The 23,396-nt window shown below is 42.2% G+C and overlaps 3 protein-coding genes across 7 annotated transcripts; 1 reads left to right on the top strand and 2 right to left on the bottom strand.

Annotated features, from left to right (window-relative positions):
- Positions 1-5,143: 5,143 nt before the first annotated feature.
- On the bottom strand, positions 5,144-7,943 carry LOC109641540 (threonine synthase-like 1). The gene is made up of 2 exons (XM_020106031.2): positions 6,588-7,943; positions 5,144-6,174 (listed from the first exon to the last, which is right to left on the bottom strand). Exons 1-2 carry the CDS (start codon positions 7,941-7,943, stop codon positions 5,371-5,373), a joined length of 2,160 nt encoding a protein of 719 aa, XP_019961590.2. The 3' UTR covers positions 5,144-5,370.
- An 8-nt stretch (positions 7,944-7,951) lies between these two features.
- Positions 7,952-20,269, top strand: prtfdc1a (phosphoribosyl transferase domain containing 1a). Of its 4 annotated transcripts, none has more exons than XM_069512916.1 (11): positions 7,957-8,092; positions 12,860-12,969; positions 13,206-13,298; positions 13,696-13,802; positions 13,876-14,059; positions 15,627-15,692; positions 17,310-17,327; positions 17,705-17,787; positions 18,138-18,184; positions 18,677-18,753; positions 20,011-20,269. In XM_069512916.1, exons 3-11 carry the CDS (start codon positions 13,281-13,283, stop codon positions 20,056-20,058), a joined length of 648 nt encoding a protein of 215 aa, XP_069369017.1. In that variant the 5' UTR covers positions 7,957-8,092; positions 12,860-12,969; positions 13,206-13,280; the 3' UTR covers positions 20,059-20,269. The 4 variants fall into 4 exon arrangements, with proteins under 4 accessions (XP_069369016.1, XP_019961593.2, XP_069369017.1 ...); XM_020106033.2 differs by having other exon boundaries at positions 7,964-8,092; positions 13,152-13,298; XM_069512915.1 differs by lacking the exon at positions 12,860-12,969 and having other exon boundaries at positions 7,952-8,092.
- LOC109641541 (enkurin-like) lies at positions 8,907-11,438 on the bottom strand. 2 transcript variants are annotated; one of them, XM_020106032.2, is made up of 5 exons: positions 11,159-11,438; positions 10,803-10,945; positions 10,499-10,704; positions 10,106-10,252; positions 8,907-9,982 (listed from the first exon to the last, which is right to left on the bottom strand). In XM_020106032.2, the coding sequence occupies exons 1-5, from the start codon at positions 11,353-11,355 to the stop codon at positions 9,713-9,715; spliced, it is 963 nt and encodes a 320-aa protein (XP_019961591.2). In that variant the 5' UTR covers positions 11,356-11,438; the 3' UTR covers positions 8,907-9,712. The 2 variants fall into 2 exon arrangements, with proteins under 2 accessions (XP_019961591.2, XP_069369015.1); XM_069512914.1 differs by having other exon boundaries at positions 11,124-11,245.
- Positions 20,270-23,396: the final 3,127 nt, after the last annotated feature.

Genomic DNA, 23,396 nt, shown 5'->3' with positions numbered 1-23,396 from the left:
CTTTCAAAGCAGGTGACTGTGTGAATGTGATAAAATGTTGTGAAGGCAGAACAATGGCACCGATGGGAAGTCAGATATGAAGCCTATGAAGAGCTTGAGGACATCAGAGCTGTGCTGGTGACAGACGTTATAGCTTCATTGTTGTGATCCTGGAAAAAACATAGTAATATAACATTTTGAGCGACTGGGCTTCTGTGTGAGTCTTTAAACATTTGACAGGACTTCATGAAATGTTATAGTTTAGTAAAATTACAATCAACAGCATGAAACAAAACGTAAAAGTATTATTAAAGGAAAGTTTGGAAATCTAAACAGCACTTTGATGTAAAGCAACAAATCCAAACAGTCGTCCGTTCTGTCAGGGAGCTGCAGATCGGATGGTGTTCACAAACATGTGCAGACACATGCACATAATAAAGGCAACAGTAAGCATTTTTAAGTGCTGATGTTGACGTTGTCATGATCACAACATGTAACATGCATATGTGGCGTGTGACTTGTATCCATCACATTGATAAACAGCAGCTCCCTGTGTCTCAGACTCGGTGGAGGAGAATCACTCAGTGTGGGACAGTCACTGATCACTTCTTAACTCGGGCGGAATATCAAGGTGATTTATCTACCTTTGATGAAAATCTATTTTAATCTATTAAATGTAAACTATAAAAGTTAACAACAGTTTTAACCAGCTCGTTGATTTAAGATTAGCTTAAATAGCTAGCTATCTTGGGAGCTTAGCAATAATGGCTATCTCTTCCCACAACATGCAGCATTTTAACCTTTAGTTCAGCAACATATTTGACGTGAGGGTCCGAGATAGTCAGATTTACACGTCTGAGCCCGTCGGCCTGCCCTGGAACTTAACCCCTGTCAGTCAGCTGTCAATCTGAGCACTGTCAAGTCCTCGGAGACAAAGCTCATATCTCATTTCACGCGTATCCATCTCAGGGTCATTGATTTTTCATTCGCCGAGAGAGAAATGGATTCTCTTTCCTTCATCACAGACGGGAGACAATCCCGGCAGACGGTCGCCACTAGCTTGATGAGGGCATCAGTTAAATGTAATCTGTTTCACGGGCCCTTCACTTATTTTGTTCCCCTTAGATCGAAACCGTTGCTTTTGCTCTGTGAGCTTTTCAAAGACTGTGAACGGCAGGAAGCTACAGATGCATTTAGCTTTGCATCAAAATGTAAATTAGCTCAATCTGTGCTCCAGTAACAATCGTGTTGTGCTGGCGAGCTCCTGTTGACAACTTCATTAGCTCTTCTCCCCTCCTCTTCCTCACACTTCACTGAGGTATGTTGGGGTGCAAATCAATGTCTCAGATAATTAGCTGGGAAGCCTCCGGTGAACACGCTGTTGAGATGTGTTGGCTGATTGTTGTGCGTTTGCTTCCAGAAAGAAACCATTGATCATGGAGAGAAGAGACTTGACTGTGCAATAATACTCGTGATAAGACAACGGTCTTACTACACAGAATCCTGCATAAGCAATGCAGACGTGCACACACTGTTTTCACTGTGGTGTCAGATCACGTTACTTGTTTTTGTGGAGAAGAGCCAGCTTCCTCCAGTCAACCTCATTTCTTCATTAAAATTCAGCCGGTCACAACCCAACGATCAGACTCGTGATCTTACACAAGGTAACATTAGTGTCGGCTACAATAATCTGACAGAGATCAGAATAGATTATTAGAATATTCGAAAATCGAAATCAAACTGTTTAAAATTGTACAAACACTTTCTACAGTTGTTTTACTTTAACGTTCAATGTGTCATTTATAATCCTTCTACCCCTCCCTGGTACCTGGTAAAATGTCAAATAAAATATAAGTAATTGCCTAAAAGTCTTTGACCCAAGACAAATGTCTTCACGGGGACAATAAAGTATATTTGATTTGATAGATTTTTATTTCTTAATGTCAGAACTGAATGTTTGTCTCCATCTTTATATTCACGAGTTGGTGAAATCACCGGGGACAATGATGGAAATATGTCCAGGACTTTAATGTTCTGTCCCTGACAGAGTCCAATATGTTTATAGATGTTAATAATTATATTAAAAGGCTGTTAAGTCAAAGAAAACTAAACTCTGGGAGCCCTTGAAAATGAGACGATACGTCTTGCCAATAAAATCTGTAAAATAGCCATCAGAGTTTCACTAGTACTTCTTGTATATAAAATTTATATCTGCTTGACATCAGGATGTTTATGTTCAACACTGAAACTCTCAAGTTAATGCCAGTTCCCCAGTGGGCCACGGCCCCTGCCACATCTAACCCCCCAGTGACCTTGTGGGGGTGCAGTCATGTGAGCTAATCCCTAACTGCCCCCCCCCCCCCCCTTAAACATTGGCAGGCTGTCTTATCAGCACCAAGCCAAGACAGAGGTTCTGCTGCCAACACTTTAAACTTGGGTCTTTGCAGTGATGGAGGCTGTTTTACCTCCACTTCAGAAGCAACGTTTAGTGCCAGGTTTTCATGCCAGCATTTTTAACATTTCGAAATGTGACTGTTTCTTTGTGCCAGGATGGACGAGGATTGTGTGTTCCCATCGTGGGTTCACGGTGGACAAGCCTCTGAATTAGCATTTGTTTGAACCATCAAGGAAAAGGAAAATTGTACTGAAACCAATGAATTACAGTTTGCAAATGCAATAAATGTCACTGCAAGTTTTACACATTGTTCAGCCTGATTCGCTTTAAACTTTAAATCTCAACAGACAGAGAAAGACAGAAACAAATCCAGAGTCTGTGTTCTTGTGAGCTGAGTCTCGAATCAACCCAGTTCACCGGATCTTCTCTCCAAACTCCTCTGATGCATTAATCTCCTGCTCTCACTTCTCCATTCCCCCCTCTGTTATAGAGCAGTTTCCATTCTGCCACAGGTTCACATTAAAGAGGTGGGAACAGCCTGGTACCTGCAATTATCCCTGCTCACCCAGCCGTGGTGCCACGCAACAGCTGGCTCTCCCTCTCTCTCTCTCTTCTTCCTCACACACACGTGCACCTGAACACGAGCCTCCTCCCCCTTCAGACTCTCACCCACCCATTCCTCACATTCACCTGCCAAGCAGCTTGATTAATAAGGCCAACGCTCCCGGAGAAGCAAACCGCACACACACAGAGGGGAGGGAGGGAGGCAGACAAAGGGGGAGAACGAGCGAGTTGCTACATAGAAATCTACGATATGTGACCATGTACTGTATAATATATTCACGCATAGCAAAAAAGTGATGGGTCATCCCGTGGTCGTGTGAAAAACGTGCACAAAGAGACGGGTGATTGTAAAATATCGCAGTGATTCAATAAAAGCAGTCAGAGTCATAATTTATCTTGATGTCCCTCAGCACCTTTCTCTTTCTCTCTATCTGTTTGCCACAGGCCCAAAGCTCAGCTCTTTGATTCCGTCAGTTGGATGGATCGCTGCAAACCGTGGAGACTGTCACTCCCTCGCTTTCACACAAACACCAGCAGGTGGAATCAACCAAAGTTGTATGCTAATACTTCGAAAGATGTTCCTTCACACTTGGATCGTCTACTGTCGGGGCTTGGCTTTGTGTTTTTGGTCCAGATATTAACGGTTGAACTCGAGAAGAAATAAAAAAAGATTATGGATCATTTTCCACGTTTTACTGCTTGAAGCTAATATTACATCGAATACAGTCAGAATACAATAAGACCCAAAGACTGTAAATACTCCAGGATTGAGGTTTCTACAATATTAAAGTCTACAGAGCGACTACATCTCGGCTGTCAATCCCAGAAGAGCGTAATGGCGGCATATTAAAGCCCATGAGTGTAGAATGTGAAGATAAAGAAACTTTCCTCTTCGGTTTTGTCAAAGGCACAGAGAGACAGAGATCCCGATCAGAGGGCACGCTAGCAAAGTGCTTTGTCAAATCTGCCCTGACTTTCCATCCATTTTCACAACTGCAGTCATAAGCAATCCCGGAGATCTATGAAACTTATCTTCCTGCCCTCGTCTCATTGCAGCTGCTGAGGCAGCACCTGGATTTAAATGACTCCACTGACAGAGACAGGATTCATTTCTGGACCCTCCTGAAAAATGATGCCGCCCCCTGCTCTGCATCACTGTTTGAAATGGTTGTTCTGTACGTTCTCTCTGGTTCGGTGAGTGTCACAGGTGTTATATGCGACATATAACCCCCACCGTATTAAAAGGCAGCTACACAATGGAGAGGTTCTTCATATATACATTTAAATATATATATTTCTAGTATAAAGCAATGAAAAAATAAAGAATCAGTTTCTCTGTCGTGTGTAAGAGCAGACACACGTTCCTCTTGTTTGTCATTTGGAATCTCTCAGTTTTCAGTGTCGGGTGTTTCTGGGGTCATAGTGCCCTTCCTTGTTGAAAAGGTCAGGAGGAAACACAGGCTGAAATTTCATCCACTTCCTCTGCAGTGTTCACCATTAACGAGCATTTAAATCACATCGATCAGCTTCAGCTGCAGTAACACTTTACTCCAGAATACAGTGACGTTTAAATGACATGAATCACATCAGAGCCCAGAGGAATCAATGAAAAGACAAAATCCTAACACTGTCATTACACACTGGCTTTTAGAGGAGTTGGACATTTTTGGCAGTGTTTCGGTTTTAACCTGTGAAGTACCTTGTGACTGTGTTTTGAAAGATATATGCTATAGAATTTAAGTTTATTATTATTAGTATTATTACTAGTAAAGTGGTGAATGAGTCAGTGGACAACAGCAGTCGGTCTCTGTAACATCATCTCAAGCTTCATCTGGAAATGAGTGAACCTGAAAACCTCTCAAAGATCAATTCATTAGCTGTATTTTAATTCCACCATCACTTTATCAGCTTTTAATAAGAAACAACTGGCACATTTTGATAAATAAAAATATACTGTGGTTATATGTGGTTTTAAAATTAGCTTACAGTCTCTGATTTAGCCAGGAATTGCCCTTTAAGTAATATTTATGTATATGGATCCTGAAATGCAGGCACCGGTGTTCCCACCACAGACTGTATGGTAAGTAGATACCCCCCTCTAGTGGGCCAGGATTCTAAATAATGATGTTAAGAAATGTTGCATAATCAATAGGCTTTCACTTCAGCGAGAAAACACATTAGAGATTTATGACAGTACAAAAAATCTGTATTTCCATTCTATTTATTCTTTTTCTGTTTTATTATATACACATATATATATGAAATGTATATATATTTGTATTTTATTATATACATATATATATATATGAAATGTATATATATTTGTATTTTATTCTTAAGGTAGTAGCAGTGACCCTGCTGACATACAAGCAAACAAACAAACCAGCAAACAGGGGTGAAAACGTCCTTTCCTTGGAAGAGGTCAAATAATCCTACATAACTTTTAAGAAGGAGTCGTGTATCATGCTCTCCACCTCCTCCACCAGCACACCATACTCTGCCTGACAAACAGTGTGCCCCCCCCTGCTGCGTTCCTTCAGGCATTTCATCATCTCTCTGTGCATTTCAGGTCTGGACGCAGTCGACCCGAGCTTCTGCAGCTGCTCAACGGGATCCTCTGGAATATTTGGGATTTGCAAAGCTTTGAACACAGCAGGAGCAAATTTCCCGAAGTGCGCAGTGGAACAAAGCACCACAGGGCACGAGCCGTCCTGCAGCCTGTCTGCCACGACTTTAGCCACGGCGGTGTGTGTGTCCACGACGTAGCCCGTTTGTGTGTGAACACTCTGGATGGCGGCCAAGCAGTCGTCTTCAGAGCACCAGCCAGCCAGCACTTCCTGCTGTATCCTGCCAAGAAGAGGCTCAGGAACCTGAAAGTGCTGCTGCCTGTCCAAGCGCGTGAACAGATCCTTGACAAGACGACTGTCTCCGTCTGAGACGTGGTAGATAAACCTCTCCAGGTTGGAGGATTTCAGGATATCTATAGCCGGAGAGTGGGACAGCATCAGTGGCCGTCCCCGGAGGTCATACTCGCCCGTGGTGATAAAGTCTGTGACAACGCGGTTGTGGTTGGACGCACAGATTACTTTTCTTATCGGGACGCCCATGCGCTTGGCGTACAGGGCCGACATGGCGTTGCCAAAGTTGCCAGTCGGGATGCAAACATCGATGGGCTCCCCAAACTTGATAACACCGTCTCTGCACAGATCCAGATAGGCTGAGGAATGGTACACCAGCTGCAAGAGGAGCAAAGTTTGAAAACAGTTTAGAAATGTTTTGCCTCATTATATTTTGCTTTAACTAAAAAAAAATACAATGACATCTTCTCTAAAACAAAGAAAACTGTCAAGGACGTAAATGAAAAGTTTTAAATATTAAACACAGCACTGGGAAAAGCACTGAACTAACACGATATTTAATAATAAATGTATTTACCTGCTTGTTTATCATTGAAAATTAGATATTTTTGTGTTTTTTGACTTTTGGAAAACATGAATTGCTTTTTCCTACTTTCTGACGAGTTATCCAATCAACTGATAAATCAGACTCTGGGTTCTAACGGAATTGAGCCATCGTTTAAGTCACTGCTGACATTTTTTTAGCCATCGAATGAAATTGTCTGCTGAGTCAAAGAGACCCGTTCCCTGACCTGTGGCAGCAGCCGAGCCCAGTTGATGGAGTTGGCGGTGCTGAGGACAGTCCCGTATTCCACGGCGAGGTGCCCCGTCAGCCCGCTCTCTCCGAACATCCTCTTGATGCTCCTCTGACAGAAGTCAAAGTCTGACAGGACACTGACGGCCCTGGCGTTGCCCTCCCTGTAGCTCATCATCTGCAGCTTCTGGATCTCACTCACTCCTTCCTCTGGGAAAAACACCAGCACGCCCGTCTTTTGTCGGTCAGTCCCGGCGAGCTTGCTGAACCCGCTGAGCACTGCGCTCCCGGTGTCTCCAGAAGTGGCCACCAGGATGAGGTAGTTGCACATCGGAGGGAGGCAGTAGGCGAAGAGCTGGGGCATCAACTGCAAGGCAAGGTCTTTGAATGAAGCCGTGGGGCCGTGGAACAGCTCCTGAACGTACTGATTGCGGTGGAGATGTTTTACAGGTGCAACTGCCTCACTGGAGAAGTTCGACCCATAGGACTCGAACACCATTGTCCTGAGATCCAAAGCGCAAACGTCCAATGGGTGTATGCACTTTTCAAGCAGAACCAACGCTCGCTCTGGGTACGACATGTCCACTAATCTCAGCCATTCTCCAGCATCGAGCTTTGGGATTCCATTTTTGGGAACGTAGAGGCCTCCGTCTTTGGCCAGACCCTCAACAACCACATCAGCGAAGTGTGTCGATCCCACACTGTCACACCTGGTTGACACGTACGTCTCTGCGGCGTGATCTTCATATCTCTCCACAGCCTTCAGCACCTTCTCGGCCACGTCCTCCACCGTGTCTCCTGTCCCGCACAGCACACGCACGTCCAACCATTTCTCATAGAACTGCTTCCTGTAGAGCAGAATGTCCCTCATGGACGCCCCCGCCTCCTGACCCACTATCCTGTCCACCTTCATCCTGGTGAGTCTCTGCATGATGTCCTCAAAGTGCACGTCCAGGTAGACGACCACACCGCTCCTCCTGACGTGCTGCATCGCCTCAGCGTGGAGTGGGTTCGAGCCCGTGAGGGACACGACACACCCGGAGGCGGAGAAGTTGCACAGGGCATGACCTTCCTCCTCCAGGAAGCGCTGCCCGCCGACTGACGCCAGCTTTGCAGCCACGGGCATCTTCCACGTGGTCTCCAAGATGTCGTCATCCACGTCAATGACAGGGAGTCCCAGTGTCCGGGCCACGGTCCTCCCCACTGAGGTCTTCCCTGCTCCGGGGGGACCCATGAGGAGGATGTTCCTGCGCCCTGGACGACTGACCCTGGTGGAGAACCATCTGTGGACGGGGCTCAGGTGGAGGCTGGCGGCTCTCAGCACCAGCTGACGTGCGCTCAGTGAAGCCATCATGGAGTCACATGGCACAGCTGCCCCCCCCCCAAGAGAAGAAGAAACCAACAGACCCGGTTAGAAACGTTTTTGTTTCAGCGAGTGAAGAAACTTCCGACAACACGTGTTTCACTGCAACGTCACGTCCAAAAACAACTACGGTCAGCCAGGTGGGACAAAACTCACATTTCTCTCAAGTAACGTATTGTGAGCGCTTATATTTCCTGTAAAAACCTCACATACACATGTTTTAATGTAGTCATTAGCCGTGCGTGGATCAGATGCTTTATTTCAGGCTTTTTAATTGAAAATAAAACACGTATAAATACTTTTTTACTTTCGCGAAACCTCCACGTACAGCGGTCGCTATGGTGCATTCAAGTGCGCCTCAGAACCTCGTAAATCAGTGTTTCATACTTAATTCTTACTTCAACTAATTTTGGATGGATTTTTTTTTATTTTTTAAAGCTGCATATGACTTAAAGTTGATGACTTGCAAGTTCATAGTTTCACAACATGATCAATATATTTCTTTGACTGATTAAATAATTTTTTTCATCCTCTAGCCAAAAAGCTGCAAAGATCTGTGGTGATACATCTCGTCATTTACTAATTGGATAAACCTCCTGCTTTGAAATTATTTTTATTTATTTATTTGTTAAATCGATGAAGTCCTGGCTCCTTTGTGTCTGATTCAATCCATGCCTGTCGAGTTAGTACTTATTGCTCCTTCTATCTTTGTATGTTTATTTCATTTTAGTATGTATTCTTCTTTAACCGTTAATCTTTTTGATTTGGTGCACTCTAATACTATTTCTTTACATGAATGCTAAATGTATTTTCCTACTAGTGTTTGTATGTTAAATGTCATGTTCAATAAGGTAAACAAATCTGATAAAACATTTTTTTAATGTAAACATGGTTAATATTTCTTCTTTAAACATAAAGTTTTGATTCATTCATTTGTAGGAAAGAAAAAGAATATAAAGTCTACTGATAAACTTTATTTTTTTCAATTATGTCTTTGAGGACAAGACAGAAGAGTACAGAAAAAAAAATAGAAATCTGAAAGTTTGCAGTTTGGTGTTGGGGATGGAGAGCAAACCTGAGGATCGTAGCCTTCTGAGCGGAGTGTAGGGTTGGAGGAGGTCGGTTAACTATGGTGGGGCTAGAGCATGGAGGGTTTTGTAAGTGAGAAGGAGGAGTTTGTAGTTAATGCAGGGGCCAGCCAGTGTTGTAGTGGGGAACCAGGCCATCAGCCATGGTGCTCAGGGGATCTGAAGCCAGGTGTAAAGCCAGTAGGTTTGCTAGGGCTGGTGAAGTCACCAGGTGTTCCTAAAGGTGATGGTGCGTTTTGTGTGTTGTCTGGGCAGGGGGATAGAAACTGTGAAAAGGATGGCGTGAGAGACCACCAGGTCAAGGCACTGCAGCTGGTAGAGGGTTGTGCCAGTGGAGCGTATCAAATCCAGTGTGTGACCTTTGGCATGGGTGGGTTGTGTGATGTTGAAGCAGTCCAGCAATGACAAGAATTCAGTGTCCAGTGTGCAGTTGGTGGATTTGACGTGAATATTGAAGTCACCAAGCAGTAATGTAGATGGAGATATGGAGCAGACGGAGGTGAGCAGCTCTGACAGCTCAGACATGAAGGTGGAGGAGGCTTTTCTTGGGCACATTCAAACGAGGTGGTATTAGTGTGCACGTGTGGTTTATTGTGATGACGTCGTCGAGGTGCGCCAAGGAGTATTCGATGAGCACCATCTCAGCAGCGCAGGGAAGCAGCAGCTAACCTGTTAGCTACTCTCCGTGGAGTGGGCTTCAGATGGACAAGTCGGGGAATGCTCCGATGTTGTGGGAGACCGGGGTCCAGTCAGGGTGAAGTCAGATAAGTCATCCCTTTCGAGGTAGATTGGTCTGGAACTCTCAAAGAGGGCAATGTTCGCCTCCAGACGACACAGCTCTTTCTCCAGTCGGTCTTTTCTGGCAAGCATTGAAAAGGTTTCGAGGACGAATGGTAACAGCTGGTAATCACTGTGCACCTTCTTCCAGGTCTTCCTCAGGCCCTACAGAGAGTGCAACCAGAGAGGACCACCAGTCAGTGTCAAAATTAATACAGCTTGATAATGCATATGTTGTCTACTGTTTTAGGGAAGGAATTGCCACCGTGCAGCCATTTGTTCAAATACCTTCAGGATGTATTCTCGCTCTGCGTCTGACATCAGTTTCCTGGCCATCTTATCCAGCTCATGTTTCAACACGGAATACTCCTCCTCAGTCTTCTTCAGTTTTTCCTTGTGGAGTTGGACTAAGTACTTAGGAATTTTTCCATAATCCTGCAGATAGAAAACAGCAACCTTCAATAATATGTTCACTGTGGGGCAATTTAAATATGAATCATCAAATGTCATCAATACAGAAAAGACTTTGCTTTTGGACGTAACTACGTATAATATTATTGGGAACTGAAGCCTAAACTGATGAATTTGTGAACTCATCAAACTGTTTAAACTGACTTCAGCAAACAATGTCTCTGAGATTTTGTTCAAAATGTCTCCCAAACTTTTCTTTTGTGTAGGTACCTCTTTCTTGGCGTAGACAGGGACATACCCAGAATCTTTAAGTATCTGCCTGTGCCCCTTGATGTCAATAAAGGCGGGCTCATGGGTCACCTTCTTCAGCTTTTGCATTGTTTTTAGAAAGTTCCTCTTTGGTTTCATGAGCACAGGTGGGTGCTCTGTGCACAAAGGAACAGGTGGTTTCTTCATCGAGCAGACGTGAGGAACCCCTTTCGAGAGGATATGAAAAGGAAATTCATATACAATACACAATCATTGCTCAAATATGCACACAAGCATTGGTCATGTCATCGGCAGAAAAACTCACTCTCAGGTAGTTTGGGCTTATTTTTAGGCAGCCTGATGGATTTGTAAGGTTCCACCTCTACTTTTGCTGGTCCCATCGTTCGCATTGCCATCTTGTTTGCCTTGCTCTCGACAAGAACTTGTGGTCGAAACTTGGAGACATACCTTACAGGGAGCAGAAATTATGATTAATCTCTCCAAACTTTCCTGTTTGAGCCACATGTAAGTTGCAACATCTTCCACCATATATTGGATTCATGTTCAGTGCACTACTTATGGTCTAACTCTGCTTACTAATTAACTCAACTGACAAGATAAACTTATATAAATATGTTTTACCTACATTGATAGTGTTCTTTTTAACAGCTGTCGACATACCTCTGCATTTTTTCTGGAACATCAGCCACCTTTTGTGTAAAGATTGATTCTTCAGGCCATTCAGGAACACTTTTCTCGGCTTTTGAGATTTTCTTGTAGTGAAAGTCCAAACCACACACATATGGACGTTCTTTGCGTTTATCCGCAGCAGCTGCAGACTGCGACCAGGTGACTTTAGGCTTCTTGACTGTAGACATGTTGACTTTAGTCGTGGTGCATTGGTGAATTAATTGACCGACTAATTGAAATTGAATATTCCATCTGTTGTAATTGTCACAATTCAGAAGTGCCTTTCTGAGAAATTCTACTGTGTTCTTGCAGCAAGGAACACATTATAGAGTTTTTTTTTTTTTATGTAAAGAACAACCAAAGGCAAGGCAAAGCCTTATCTGTTATGTGTAATGGGTTTACCCTCACATCAAAGGCTTGGCTTGCACCTTCGATGCTTGTTGACGGTTGGCGACTGTCAACAAACAAAGAAGAAGATCAAAGGCAGTTAATTGATTATTAAGATTTCATTACTGTGACAATATAAAGGCTACATGAATGTTACTTGTTGCTTGGTAACAGGATCACTGTCTGCAGTTCGGCTTACATGGAGTTCAACTCTGGTGAAATTCGACCAATGACAAATTTCACAATTAGTCAAGCTTGTGTGTTGACATGTCCCTTGATATCCCAGCACCTTTCCCCAATTGCTAAAGAACAGACTCTGGTTCCAAATGCACAAAATGGCAGCGTTTGAATCTGTGATATTTTAGCTTTGTAATGTTTGGAATAAGTAGGGACATGTCATCCTCTTTTAAATATACAGTCTATGGTTTAGTGAGGAAACATCACTCTCAGACAGAGGATGATTGACTGGTCATGAAAACACTAGGCTCCTAATTTTAAATAAAAACAGCTATGGCACTGTCTAACACCTGGAATAAATAAATAGAGGGATTGACTTCACGTTGTTGAATGTTTCTTCAATAACAGTAAATGTTAGACAGTCTGGCCCATAAACATCCAAAAGGATCTGATGTATGTTTCTCTGTATGTGGTCAAAGATGGGGACCATTTCATTTTTAGAATTAGCTTTCACATGTAGCTATAAGAACATCATGAATTTAATTATAGATATTTTCTTTGTTTGTTTATTTGTTGTAGTTTTGTAGCTTTTCTTTGCAACTCCACTCAAAGAAAACCTTCAATTAATGACTCATGAAACCGCTGGAGGAAGACATGGACCTCTTAAAGGAATCCAAAGCCATCTACATCCCCAACCGCTTGGTCTTGTTGTTGTGGAGTTGAAAACTCCAGTTGCCTCCCACGATCCGAAGAGTAAAGAAAAGCTAGAAAAAAGAAATGTATAAATAAGACATGTTCAAACTTCATTGATAAATTGAATATCCATCAGGATTTCAAACAGACCAACTTTTCTAGGAAAACTGCAAATGTACTTTTAGAAATATTAAAATTGTGCATCAGATGACAAAGTTTGATTTGTTCTGTCTTGCAGTGCAGGCTTGAAACAGAAGCCTTTAAAATCGAATTACATAAAATTCACAGCAGAGAATTTGAGCCAAATATTTGTCATCGTTTTGTTTCGTCCTCCCTCACTGGCTTGTGATGCAGCCACATGGCAGCATCACATGAATCTGATTATCCTTGTAATTCTCCACGACTAAAACAGAGATGTCCTTTTTACGACTCCAGTGTGATCAGAACAGGCGCATGTGGCTGCCCTGGACTTCTCCTCATATCTTTTGAGCTTCTTTTTCTCCCCCTCCGTTGTGGACGATCACTGAAAAGACGGGAACAAAACAGTAAGAGATGCTTTGGCTGTAACAGCTGAATTGTTGTGCAGCAGGTTGTTGTTGGTAGAGATTTTTAGTGAATAATTTGTGTTTCTGAGCTCCAGGACATTCTCCTCCCTCAAGGAATATGCAGCCTTGACCCAAGGTCACCTTACTTCTTGTCCTGCCCTTTTTCTTGTGTTTCTTCACAGGATCAAATGGAGAAGCCTCAGTTTTAGGTGCAGTTTATGTTGTGTATTCTACAGAACATCCCCACAACCGGAATAATCCCAAACCCAGGTCACTACTATTGTTTTCCCTGTGTCAACGCAGTTGCAGGAATGGAAAGAGGAATTGTGGTATGTTCAACACAAAGCCCAAATGCAGACATTTTGGTTTGTCTTTATATTTTGTGTTGATATTTGTATTAAGTTGCAGAACTCAGTTAACAACTGCTTAAAATTATCATTAGCATGTTTGTAAAGGTTTTAGGAAATTAGGGTTCATCTATAAGTATTTCAAAAACTATACCTTGCACTTAGAAAGTTATATTAACAAAATTTCTAACTTAATTATGAAAATACTTACAACTTTTATGTTACCAGTTGAATTTTCTTTTTTTTTTACTTTTGTCCCGTGAAATTCCAGTCTATAGAAATCTATGAGTGTTTAAAAACAACTTTATTGTATTTGGCTGTTCCCTTTCAAATAACACGTAACATTATTATTCTACATCACCTACCTTACATGTCGTAGATAAAAGATGACTGGTCAGGTTACAGTCTGGACCTGTTCACCTACCCAGAACACTACCACGAGGACATAGAGAGCATTTATATCCCACACGGCGTCATCATGAACAGGTAAAAACACACAGACAAGGAAAGGCAGAGTTCTTCATCATTTTCCCAGTCACTGATGTGACATCTCCCGCAGGGTCGAGCGTCTGGCCCACTACATCAAGGACGACTTCGGGGACGGCAACATAATGGTGCTGTGTGTCCTGAAGGGAGGATACAAGTTCTGTGTCGATCTGGTGGAGTTCATCAAAATTCTTGGCCGCAACTCGAACAACTACCTGGAGACCCGGGTGGAGTTTATTCGTCTGAAGAGCTACCTGGTAGGAGAACTGCATGAAGTCAGTCAAAAGTCAAAACTTCCAAATCTCTGCAAATCTCAGCAGACAACTCCCTCATATCCTCAAGCATGTTATTTTCTTATAGTTTTTTTTTAATTGTTTTATTTTGCCTTAGATAGTTTTTGAGCTGAAATACATTCACATTACTTACAGTCCTGCATTTGTGCAGCAAAGTATCTCAGGGATATATGTTGTCCTTTGGCCCAGCCACCAGATGTCACTGTTGTTTATGTTTAGTGAGGAAACATCACACTCAGTCAGGACACTTAGAGCTCAGGGTCAAGAAAAACACCAGGCAGCTAATTGAAAATCTAAATATGACCCTGTCTAACACCTGGAATGTATAACTGAGGAATTGACTTCAGGGATGATGTTTACCATGAAATCTTTCTGCATCACTCTCCGTCACTTGTAAGACGGTGTATTTTGGCACAGACACATCCAAGGGGATCTGATTTATATTTCTCTGCATGGGGTCGCATTCCTGCTCCGCTCATGCAGCACAGGGGGAGAGTCACCATTTTTATTTTTTGATTTGGCTTTCACATGAGGTTAAGTAGCTGCAAGAACAGCATGAATTGAATTATGGAGAGTTTCTTTGCTTTTACCAGATCTCACGTTGTTTATTTATCATTTTATCATTTTTATCAATAAATGATAATAGAAAGATAATTATAAAATAGTTAAAACACAAAGAATTACATGAAAGTAAATACAAATACAGTCACAAAGAATAAAAACACAATGACCACTCATAAAAATAATAAAAACTAGAGTTATGTTGTTTTTAAAATAAGGTTTAATATATATCCTTGTTAGTTTTTATATCTTTTCATAGTTTTTATCTTTTTTAAATATTACAAGTTCCAAACACTTTTTTAACAGTAGGAAAACACTGTTAATCACAAAAATAAAAACAATCCAAGGTTAATCCATATATGGAAAAAAGAATCTGGTTCATTCATTGATTTATTAAACAAAAACACGATCAAGATATGTTGACAACATGGCAGCGAGCACGGACTGGGCTGGCGTCTGAGTGATGACGCAGTCCGTCTCACGGGTCATGATGGAGTCATGTGACCTGCCCCCAGGACAGGGATCTTGTCCATGTCACAGTTTCACTTCGTCCCAATCTAACTTTAAAGCTCGTCCCAGCTACAGGGACTTTTGTTGAGTATTTCAAGGAAACTTTGAATATTATTGTTATTATATTATATTACGCTGGCACAGGGATTCCACCACATTATACATTCACAGTCATTGCAAAACAAGTCTCCCTTTGTGCATTTGTCTTCCATTAATGCTGCAGATAGTTGCACAGTAAAGCCAAGTTATTGAGAAACACTACAGTTAGATGCAGTTTGTCCTTAAGAAACCATATGTTACTCCGTCTCCCAACCAGAAATCTGGCAGCTTTTATTCAGTGAATTATAGCGGCTGAAAAGCACCAGTGTTGTAAAAAGTTACAACATCTATATGATGTTACTGTTGCAGAAGACAACCTTCTTCTTCTTCTAATTCTTCTCCTTCTTCTTCTTCTTCCCAGAATGACCAGTCGACAGAGGACCTGCACATCATAGGAAGCAGAGATCTGTCGTTTCTGCGTGGAAAGGTGTGAGTAAATTACAGTTGTAATGTTGTTGCACTGTTTCCCTCTACAGCTTAAAAAAACCATGTTAATAAACACAACTTCAACAACACAACCAAATACCACAACACATCCTACTACTCTCAATTCAACCAAATACCACAACACAATCAAATACTCAAAACAGGACAAAATACTCGCAACACAATAAAATCCCCACAATGCAACCAAATACTCACAACAGAACATGGAGCCTTTCAAGGGGACACAAAAATGTGTTGAACACGACGCTTGTTGTTGCCATGGTTTGTGGTTCATGAAGTTGCTGGTAGACGTTGGTTAAAGTTGTGTCTTGGGTATTTGGTTGTGAGTATTTTTGACAGTAACTTTGTTAAAGTGGTTTGCCCTTCGCCAGTGTGGCCATGAATCCAACATTTCAGGCAAACAAATGTTCCCAGGAGGCAGATTTACTGACTGTTCAGCTCTGGAAGGGAGGACAGAGGCATCGTGAGGAATCATCCCTCCTCACTACATCATTCTCTGAGATAGAAAAGAAACTTCACTTTACTTGGCTGATGAATGCCCACACGCATTGGCTTTAAAAAAAAAAAAGGTCCATGTGGAATTCTATTAACTTAAAAAGGTTGGAGGGGAAAAAACTGAGGCTGGAACAGAAAACATGAATCACCCCAGTTTGTCTGAGTCACTCTGGTCGACGCTCTCGTTACGATCCCTCACTTTGATGGAAATATTGAACACAAACCTCCCACAAAGACTCTTATATTATCACCAAACTCTTCATTAGTCACCTGAGCTCTATGAGGCCTGTACAGTGACGAGGTTGAGTCATACGAGCGCACCACAACTGTGGAGAAGCAGTGACGCCAGTTTCTTAGCATGATTTGATGTTTTTCTATTATTTTGGTCTTTTATCTAATTCGTGAATTTAAATGTGGTTTCGTAACTGTTGGGCCTTGGCAGAATTACGCGCTCTCTGATGATGAGGTACAGAAAAGACACAAAAGTCAAAATCGAATGATCCCATGAGAGCTACAAAATAATCCCAAACAATGATGCAGAATCAAATATCCGCCAATGTATAGTTGTGGTCCAGCTGGCTTCAGATTATGTTTACGCTTTGTAGCACGCACCATGACAGGTCAGCTACGTTTGAGTTTCCATCTTGTCTTACACGTCCCCGTCTACTTTCTCCGAGTGTTATGTAACAGGGTTCAGGTGTAGACCGGGAACATTGGCCGTCCGCCTGCATTCTCTCCAATCGCTCCCCCCAAACCATAGATACTCTCCACTGGTCGCACAAAGGGCCCCACACACTCGGCCAAAAGGAACAAGGAGTCACTTGAAACCTGGAGGGAAAGTGTGCAACACCCAGACACTCAGAAGTGACTTTATATTCACTGTAGACGCAGATGTTCATTACGGCTGAAGAACAGAACGAGTCTGTGTTTTTGTAAAGGCACTTGAGATACTGCTAACATTGTTGCCATAGATACCATCTCTAAGAAATGTAAAATCCACCGAAATAAGCAGCCTTTATTTTCACTTTGCTGGAACCGTGTTAAAACTCAAAGGTCACGATGAACTAATGTGTGTCTGTTTTTCTTTTCGCATGTTACCAAGTGTGTGCTGATTGTTGAGGTGAGTGTAAAGACTCTTACTTACAACTTGAACTCCGAGACTTTAAAGAAAGATGGACGACACGACAGCTCCCAAAAAGTGAAGCCAAATCATCTTAACGGCCCCTGGTGGCTAGTTGCAATATAGGTCATAAACTATGCCTCCTCCATGTTAGCAAGTCAAAATAGATTTTTCCCATCTATGTTTTAATGGTTTCCTGATACTTGTATCACAGACTTCGGTTTCCATAAAGAAAAAGTAAATAAGTGTGAGAATAAAACTCAAGAAAAAATATCTCACTATCACTTTTTTCCTCTTTGAAAGCATCCGGACCTCGAGTGTCCCACGTCCCTCCCTCCTCATCTCTCCTCCCTTCCTTTGCTCTTCCCTTCCCTCAGGCCATAGTTGACACAGGAAAGACCATGAAGGCTCTTCTGAAGCATGTGGAGACCTTTGAACCCAAGATGGTCAAGGTCGCAGGGTGAGCCCGTCATTCGATCATCTGTGTTTTTCCCCCACCAGTGGAAATGCCAAGCGTGTGACGAGCAGGAGAAGAAGATATCACTCGTCCGCATTCGCTATCTCGTGTGCATGGGCAGTTCCCTTTGTGGTCCTAAGATCACACACACAAGATAAACATCTTTCCTCTCTGATGGCTAGTGTTGAAAGTTATTTCCCTTTTTTTACGTGTGTAAAGCTGTGTAAGCATTGGCATGTCATCCATGCAGGTTCCATCTTTGAATGTGTATTTGTTAAAGTGATGATAATTATAAATAAAGTATTTATTTATTCTTTGTTGTGCAATAACTTTTCATGTAACGTGTGTTTTAGTTTGCTGGTGAAGAGGCTCCCCAACATGGCGGAACATCTGACCGACTGTAAGTACTCATGGTTTGAACACGATTGTTGGTTTGTTGATTCTGCCAAGAAAGTTATATTTTCATTTCTGTTTGTTTGCTTGTCTGAGCAGCAGGATTACACAAAAACTACTCAACTGGAGCGGATCCCATTAAGGGGGCAGATCTTGGAATGGTCATTTGGATCTGCACCAATTTTCACACACTCATAGATATCAGTCCCCAAATGATGCTGGATTTGTTTAATCAAGATCCATGAATTGTTCTCTGACAACAAACATATTGAAAACGCATAACGCATCGTAATAAATAAAATGCAGAGATCTCAATGAGTCACATCAGGCACATGCAAAGTGTTAATATCTTTGAAAAGGTGAAATTGTCAGCAGCAGACTTTTGTGTGTGCACGGTTTAGTCCATTCAAAACATCTCTGTGGAAACAAAATCTGTAGGTTTTCACTTCTATTGTGTCAAGTTACTTATTAACATTCCTCTCTGTATTTGCTCTGATAGATGTTGGATTTGAAATTCCCAACCGCTTTGTTGTTGGTTATGCCCTGGACTACAATGAATACTTCCGTGACCTGAATGTAAGTGAGTGGGCCGACTGACACCGCTGCACACCGCACATGACCTTTGGAAAAGCTGAGAGAAAGGGATGAAAGAGACAGGATGGGAGAGTAAACGCTGCAAATCAAAGAGACGTCCTTTGCCCCTGAAATCTAGACTCACCCACAGAGAATCCTCCCTGTCGGAGGAGACTGTAGATGCAGGCATGTCACTTGAGTCAAATGACCAGCAGGGGGCGACTCCACTGGTTACTTCTATGGAAGTCTATGAGAAAATCCCACAGCTTCTCACATCATTTATAACATCAGTAAACCTTTTCATCAATCTCTAGTTTCAAGTCGTCTTCAGTACAACATGATGTTCATTTTGTAAATTATTGTCCCGTTTAGGTGGGCGTGTAGTGTCCTTGAGCTTTCAGCCAGACTCCACCCCCGCTATTCCAAATATGGTAAATTTTGGTTGATGGCGTTGGACAATTGTGAAGTCTAGTCCGCACATTTGTGTCTCGTAGGATGAATTCAAATTTAAAAACTTAAATTTGTCCAATATTGTGTTTCCCTGATCATTTTGCTTCTTCACTGGTTTTGTAAACCTTCTTACTTTCTCTACACTCCTTGGGTCAGAAGTGCGCTCATTCCTGTTTTCCTTGTCGCCCCCCTGACAGTTTACTTCACGCCAGATTTGTCATTCTCTGAAATTAGTGAGAGCAAATCCATGTGAGCTTCGTCATTTTTATATCTGCAAAGACGTGGCCTCAAATTTACCTCTGACTCATGTGAAACACTAACCCCACACTGACTCCCATAGCTTTGGGTGTGGGTGTGTGTATATGGTGCTGCGTGTACTGTAGGTACTATATTAGTGTGTGTGTGTGTGTGTCCTGTGCATGTTTGAGGGGGGTGGTATTCTTTACGACAGTTTGAAACAGGGTGACATGTGGAATGCAGAGGTTAGGATCTCATTATCAGGCAGAGTTGAAGCTTCCCCCTCTTATCTGTCTTTATCCTGCAGGAGAAATATGAGTTGAACCCCCGGGACTGCCGAAGTTAGATTAATGAACATGTCATATCTCTGTAGATCACCTTCCCTGCTTTCAAATCACTGCAAACGTCTCTATATGGCATATTATGCTGGAATGTCCCATACGAGACGGTGATCTTAAACCCACATTGTGCCATCATCAGATTTAATATTCATGGAGAAGATTAAAACATGATGTTCTGTTAATTTAACATGAAATAACTAATTCCTCTTTCTCCCACCTCTTTTTTTTTCAGCACATCTGTGTTATCAGCAAGACTGGAAAAATGAAGTACAAGGTTTGAGAGGAATTAAAACCATGAATTATGACCAGCTTTACATAGAGGCACAAAACTATGTGTTAGGGCTTTTTGCAGCTGGAAGCCATTTGCATTTGAATGTGTGTTTTTATGTAATTTGTGTGTTTAAAAAGTTGCTCAAAGCGGCGAATTCCAAATTTGTGGAATGACTTCATGAAATAACTTTGAATTAAAAAATAAACATATATAAATTCCATGTGATGTTGTGTTGCCTCATCCACCCACTCATTGGATAAATGAGAGAGAGACGCGCTGCCCACCAGGAGAGGACGTTGGTGACAGATGGAGCGAGCTTATGGATGCTGGCATCGCTGTGCCCGGACGACGCCCACCTCTGACTCATGGAAAACACACAGTGGGCGCAGCAGACAGTCCGAACGGCGTCTCCACACTGACAACATTTGTTTTCAACTTGAACCAGGCTTTGCTGCAGATGGGGAAAAAAAACATAAGAATTCACCGGGCAAAACCAAAAATGTATGATGTGTAAGTACTTCACTCTCATAGTTTGTCAGTAAAACACTCTGGGGGTATTTTATACTACATGTTGAGTACCTTTTACATTTACTGAGACTTCAACTTCAAGGCCATTTTCAAACACAAAAGTTTGTCTTACATATCAAACATCTTCATCATTATCTGACGCATATCCTGAGATAGTTGGATTATTTTTTTGTTTTTCCTCCATCGTGTGTTAGAAACATTTACCCGCTACATTTTACTGGCAGGAAAAAATTCGGGGAAATGTCAGAAGCATCTGACCCAGAATCAAACGAATTCTCATGTACAGGCCCTCTGGGAATTGTCAGCACATGAAAGAAAGATGGTGTATCGTGAAGAATGTGCAGAGTTTGACACGAGTTCAAATTCATATGAACGGGGGAAGTTTCTCTGTGATCACCTGGTTTGGAAACATGGAGCCTCCAGAGCACAAACACTGACAATTGACTTCAAGAGATGTTGAAGAAATATTTGCATTTTCACCAAATCGATATCTCGGTTTGAGGAATTTTTAACAACCTCAGACAAATTGCACAGTCATTTGTCTTTTTGCTTTAATGGCAGCGTTTTGTTCTTTCATCATAAGTTCCTCAATAACTGAAAAAAATCTCTTTATTCCACTGGTTCGCAAAATAAACAAACATTAGGCCTGTTGTGTTTTCATGAGGTTTCTACTGCAGCAATTAAGCTCTTAGTGCTTGATGTCTGGAGGATGGTGCTGCAGTGTGGAGGCTAGAAATCAAAATACCTGCAGACTGGAGCACAAACATACATGTGACACACACACACACACACACTGAGGTATTTTCTGTGTTCTGTTGCCATCATCCGTGTGACTGAGAGAGTCAATTGTGCATGTCGACAAACAGACCAGAACAAGCTTCACTTCACCCAGCATGCACTCGGGCAGTGTTATCATGTGGTTATGCACTCTTTATTCTAAATCACCTGAAACTCCAAACAGTGTTCACATAGCATGACGGGTTAGTTATTATGATTCTGTAAAGAATTAAGGATATTTGTAATTATCATGCGATGAAACTTCTCAACGAAAAGATAGTGAAGAATTCAGGGTTCACTCTGGGTTGAAGGTGTTTGGCTCTTAACTTGTGCACTCATCACCGCTCTAAGTAAACTAATGAAGTCTAAAGCGTAGGATCATATATTATCATTTTGGTTGTTTCAGACATTTTTATTTCCAGAAATGTTTTCCTGCCTCACTTTTTACAAGCATGTTTCCAAAGGTAATGGTCCAGCTCCAGCGACAAGGCCTCTCCAAGTGAAATGACCTGGTAAATGAGTTGCCATGTGGACAATATGAGTGGATGCAAACAAAAGAGAGATCTGGGAGGTTTGGAGCATTCCGTTTCCATGTTGTGCTTTCAAAACGCTCTCAGGTTTCACATCTGCGGTGGTAAACAACACCTCCGCTAATACGCTCAGAGGAACCCTGCGCTCAGTCGGGTTTTATCGCTTGTCCTTGACCCTTAAGGTGCAGAGGAATGAGATAAGGAAGACGAAAAGACGCTCAACAAATTACACAGCGTTTTAGTTGTGTGCTATCTGTTCATCTGGAGCCACAAACACTCCCGTTGTTCCTGCGGCTGCAACCCCATGTGTCCTTATCATAAAACATCAGCAGTTGGCGGTAGTGGTTAACTTATCCCAGCGCTAATGCCACCCGCACGGCCCTGGGAACCCGGGGGCCATTGTCTTTCACCTGGAGGGAGGGTTTGTTGAAAGCAAGATGGGACAAAAAGCCTTGCGGTTTTCACATGCTGCGGCTTTGTTGTGTTCCGTCAAGGGAACAGAGGAAGGGGCCAGTCCAGGAAAGTAGGCTACAGGTAAACTGTGCCCAGAACAAAAGGAACAAACCTGGAATTGTACATTTGAATGACCACACATCCATGCGTTTGACATATGAAGCCAGTGGCTAGAGACGGGGGCGATAGGATTAGATGTCACCAGCTCAACAGATAGAGAGCGTATTTCTCAAAACCAGCTGTTATGTTGTTTTAACTGTGGATTTACAAATGTTTTTATTGTCTTAAAGGTTTAGTGTGGAAGTTTTAGGTGAAAGGGATCTACTGACAGAAATGTGTTAATTGGTCAATTGATGAGCTTTTAGGTTTGAATTGTTGGAATTATCCTCTAAAGTTTGGTATTTAACAGCCAGACATGAACAAGAAAGAAAATATATCAATATCTCAAAATGTCTACAACTATTACACTGAAATTTCTGTTTGTGCTTCTGCTGAATTACTGAATGACTTCTTCATTTCCAGTTTGGAACTGAATGAAAACTGCTTCACTGACGCATCTTCAGTCACAAATAGAAAGAACATCCTCCCTGGCGTTCGTTGCATTCCAGTTATAGACCGGCTGGCCAGAGGGTTTGATGGATTGACTGCTGCTGGGTTTCATCCAGTCATCAAACTCTGTGCCAGGTCCACTTACACAACCTGGAGCGGGTCGTGATCCTCATCCTCTTAAACTCTCAAGCTCAACTACAGCTTAAAGAAGAACCTGATGAATGTAGTTGTATACGTCATGTGTAATGGACGTCATATTGTCTGTGTGAGTAAAGGAGTGTCGAAAACCAGTTTCGCACACTTTGCATTCTGTGCTGTAGAGTCATTTCCACCTGTTCTAATCCTAACGCTGCCAGGCTTTGAACTTGGGCTTCATGTGACGTCCTAATCCAGCCAAACATTTTGCTGCCACGAGACAGTTTGTAATCTCTCTCCTGCTGAATGTTTGAGTCGATCTGATTCTGTAGTCACATATTTGGTGTCAAGGAATCAGCAGTCAGTGTTCATACA

The sequence above is a fragment of the Paralichthys olivaceus genome, chromosome 17 (assembly GCF_024713975.1).
Source record: "Paralichthys olivaceus isolate ysfri-2021 chromosome 17, ASM2471397v2, whole genome shotgun sequence".
Taxonomy (NCBI): Eukaryota; Metazoa; Chordata; class Actinopteri; order Pleuronectiformes; family Paralichthyidae; genus Paralichthys; species Paralichthys olivaceus.
The sequence above is the reverse complement of the archived record's forward strand: the minus strand, read 5'-3'. Positions and strand labels throughout refer to the sequence as shown.

Coding starts and splice junctions, on each gene's coding strand:
- LOC109641541 (XM_020106032.2), bottom strand. CDS start 11,355: ATGTCTACAGTCAAGAAGCCTAAAGTCACCTGGTCGCAGTCTGCAGCT. Junction 10,705..10,802: donor TAAGCCCAAACTACCTGAGA/GTGAGTTTTTCT, acceptor TCCTCTCGAAAG/GGGTTCCTCACGTCTGCTCG. Junction 10,253..10,498: donor CTGTCTACGCCAAGAAAGAG/GTACCTACACAA, acceptor TTCTATCTGCAG/GATTATGGAAAAATTCCTAA.
- prtfdc1a (XM_069512915.1), top strand. CDS start 7,952: ATGGCACAGCTGCCCCCCCCCCAAGAGAAGAAGAAACCAACAGACCCG. Junction 13,803..13,875: donor CACGGCGTCATCATGAACAG/GTAAAAACACAC, acceptor CATCTCCCGCAG/GGTCGAGCGTCTGGCCCACT. Junction 18,754..20,010: donor AATACTTCCGTGACCTGAAT/GTAAGTGAGTGG, acceptor TTTTTTTTTCAG/CACATCTGTGTTATCAGCAA.
- LOC109641540 (XM_020106031.2), bottom strand. CDS start 7,943: ATGATGGCTTCACTGAGCGCACGTCAGCTGGTGCTGAGAGCCGCCAGC. Junction 6,175..6,587: donor GGGCTCGGCTGCTGCCACAG/GTCAGGGAACGG, acceptor CTCCTCTTGCAG/CTGGTGTACCATTCCTCAGC.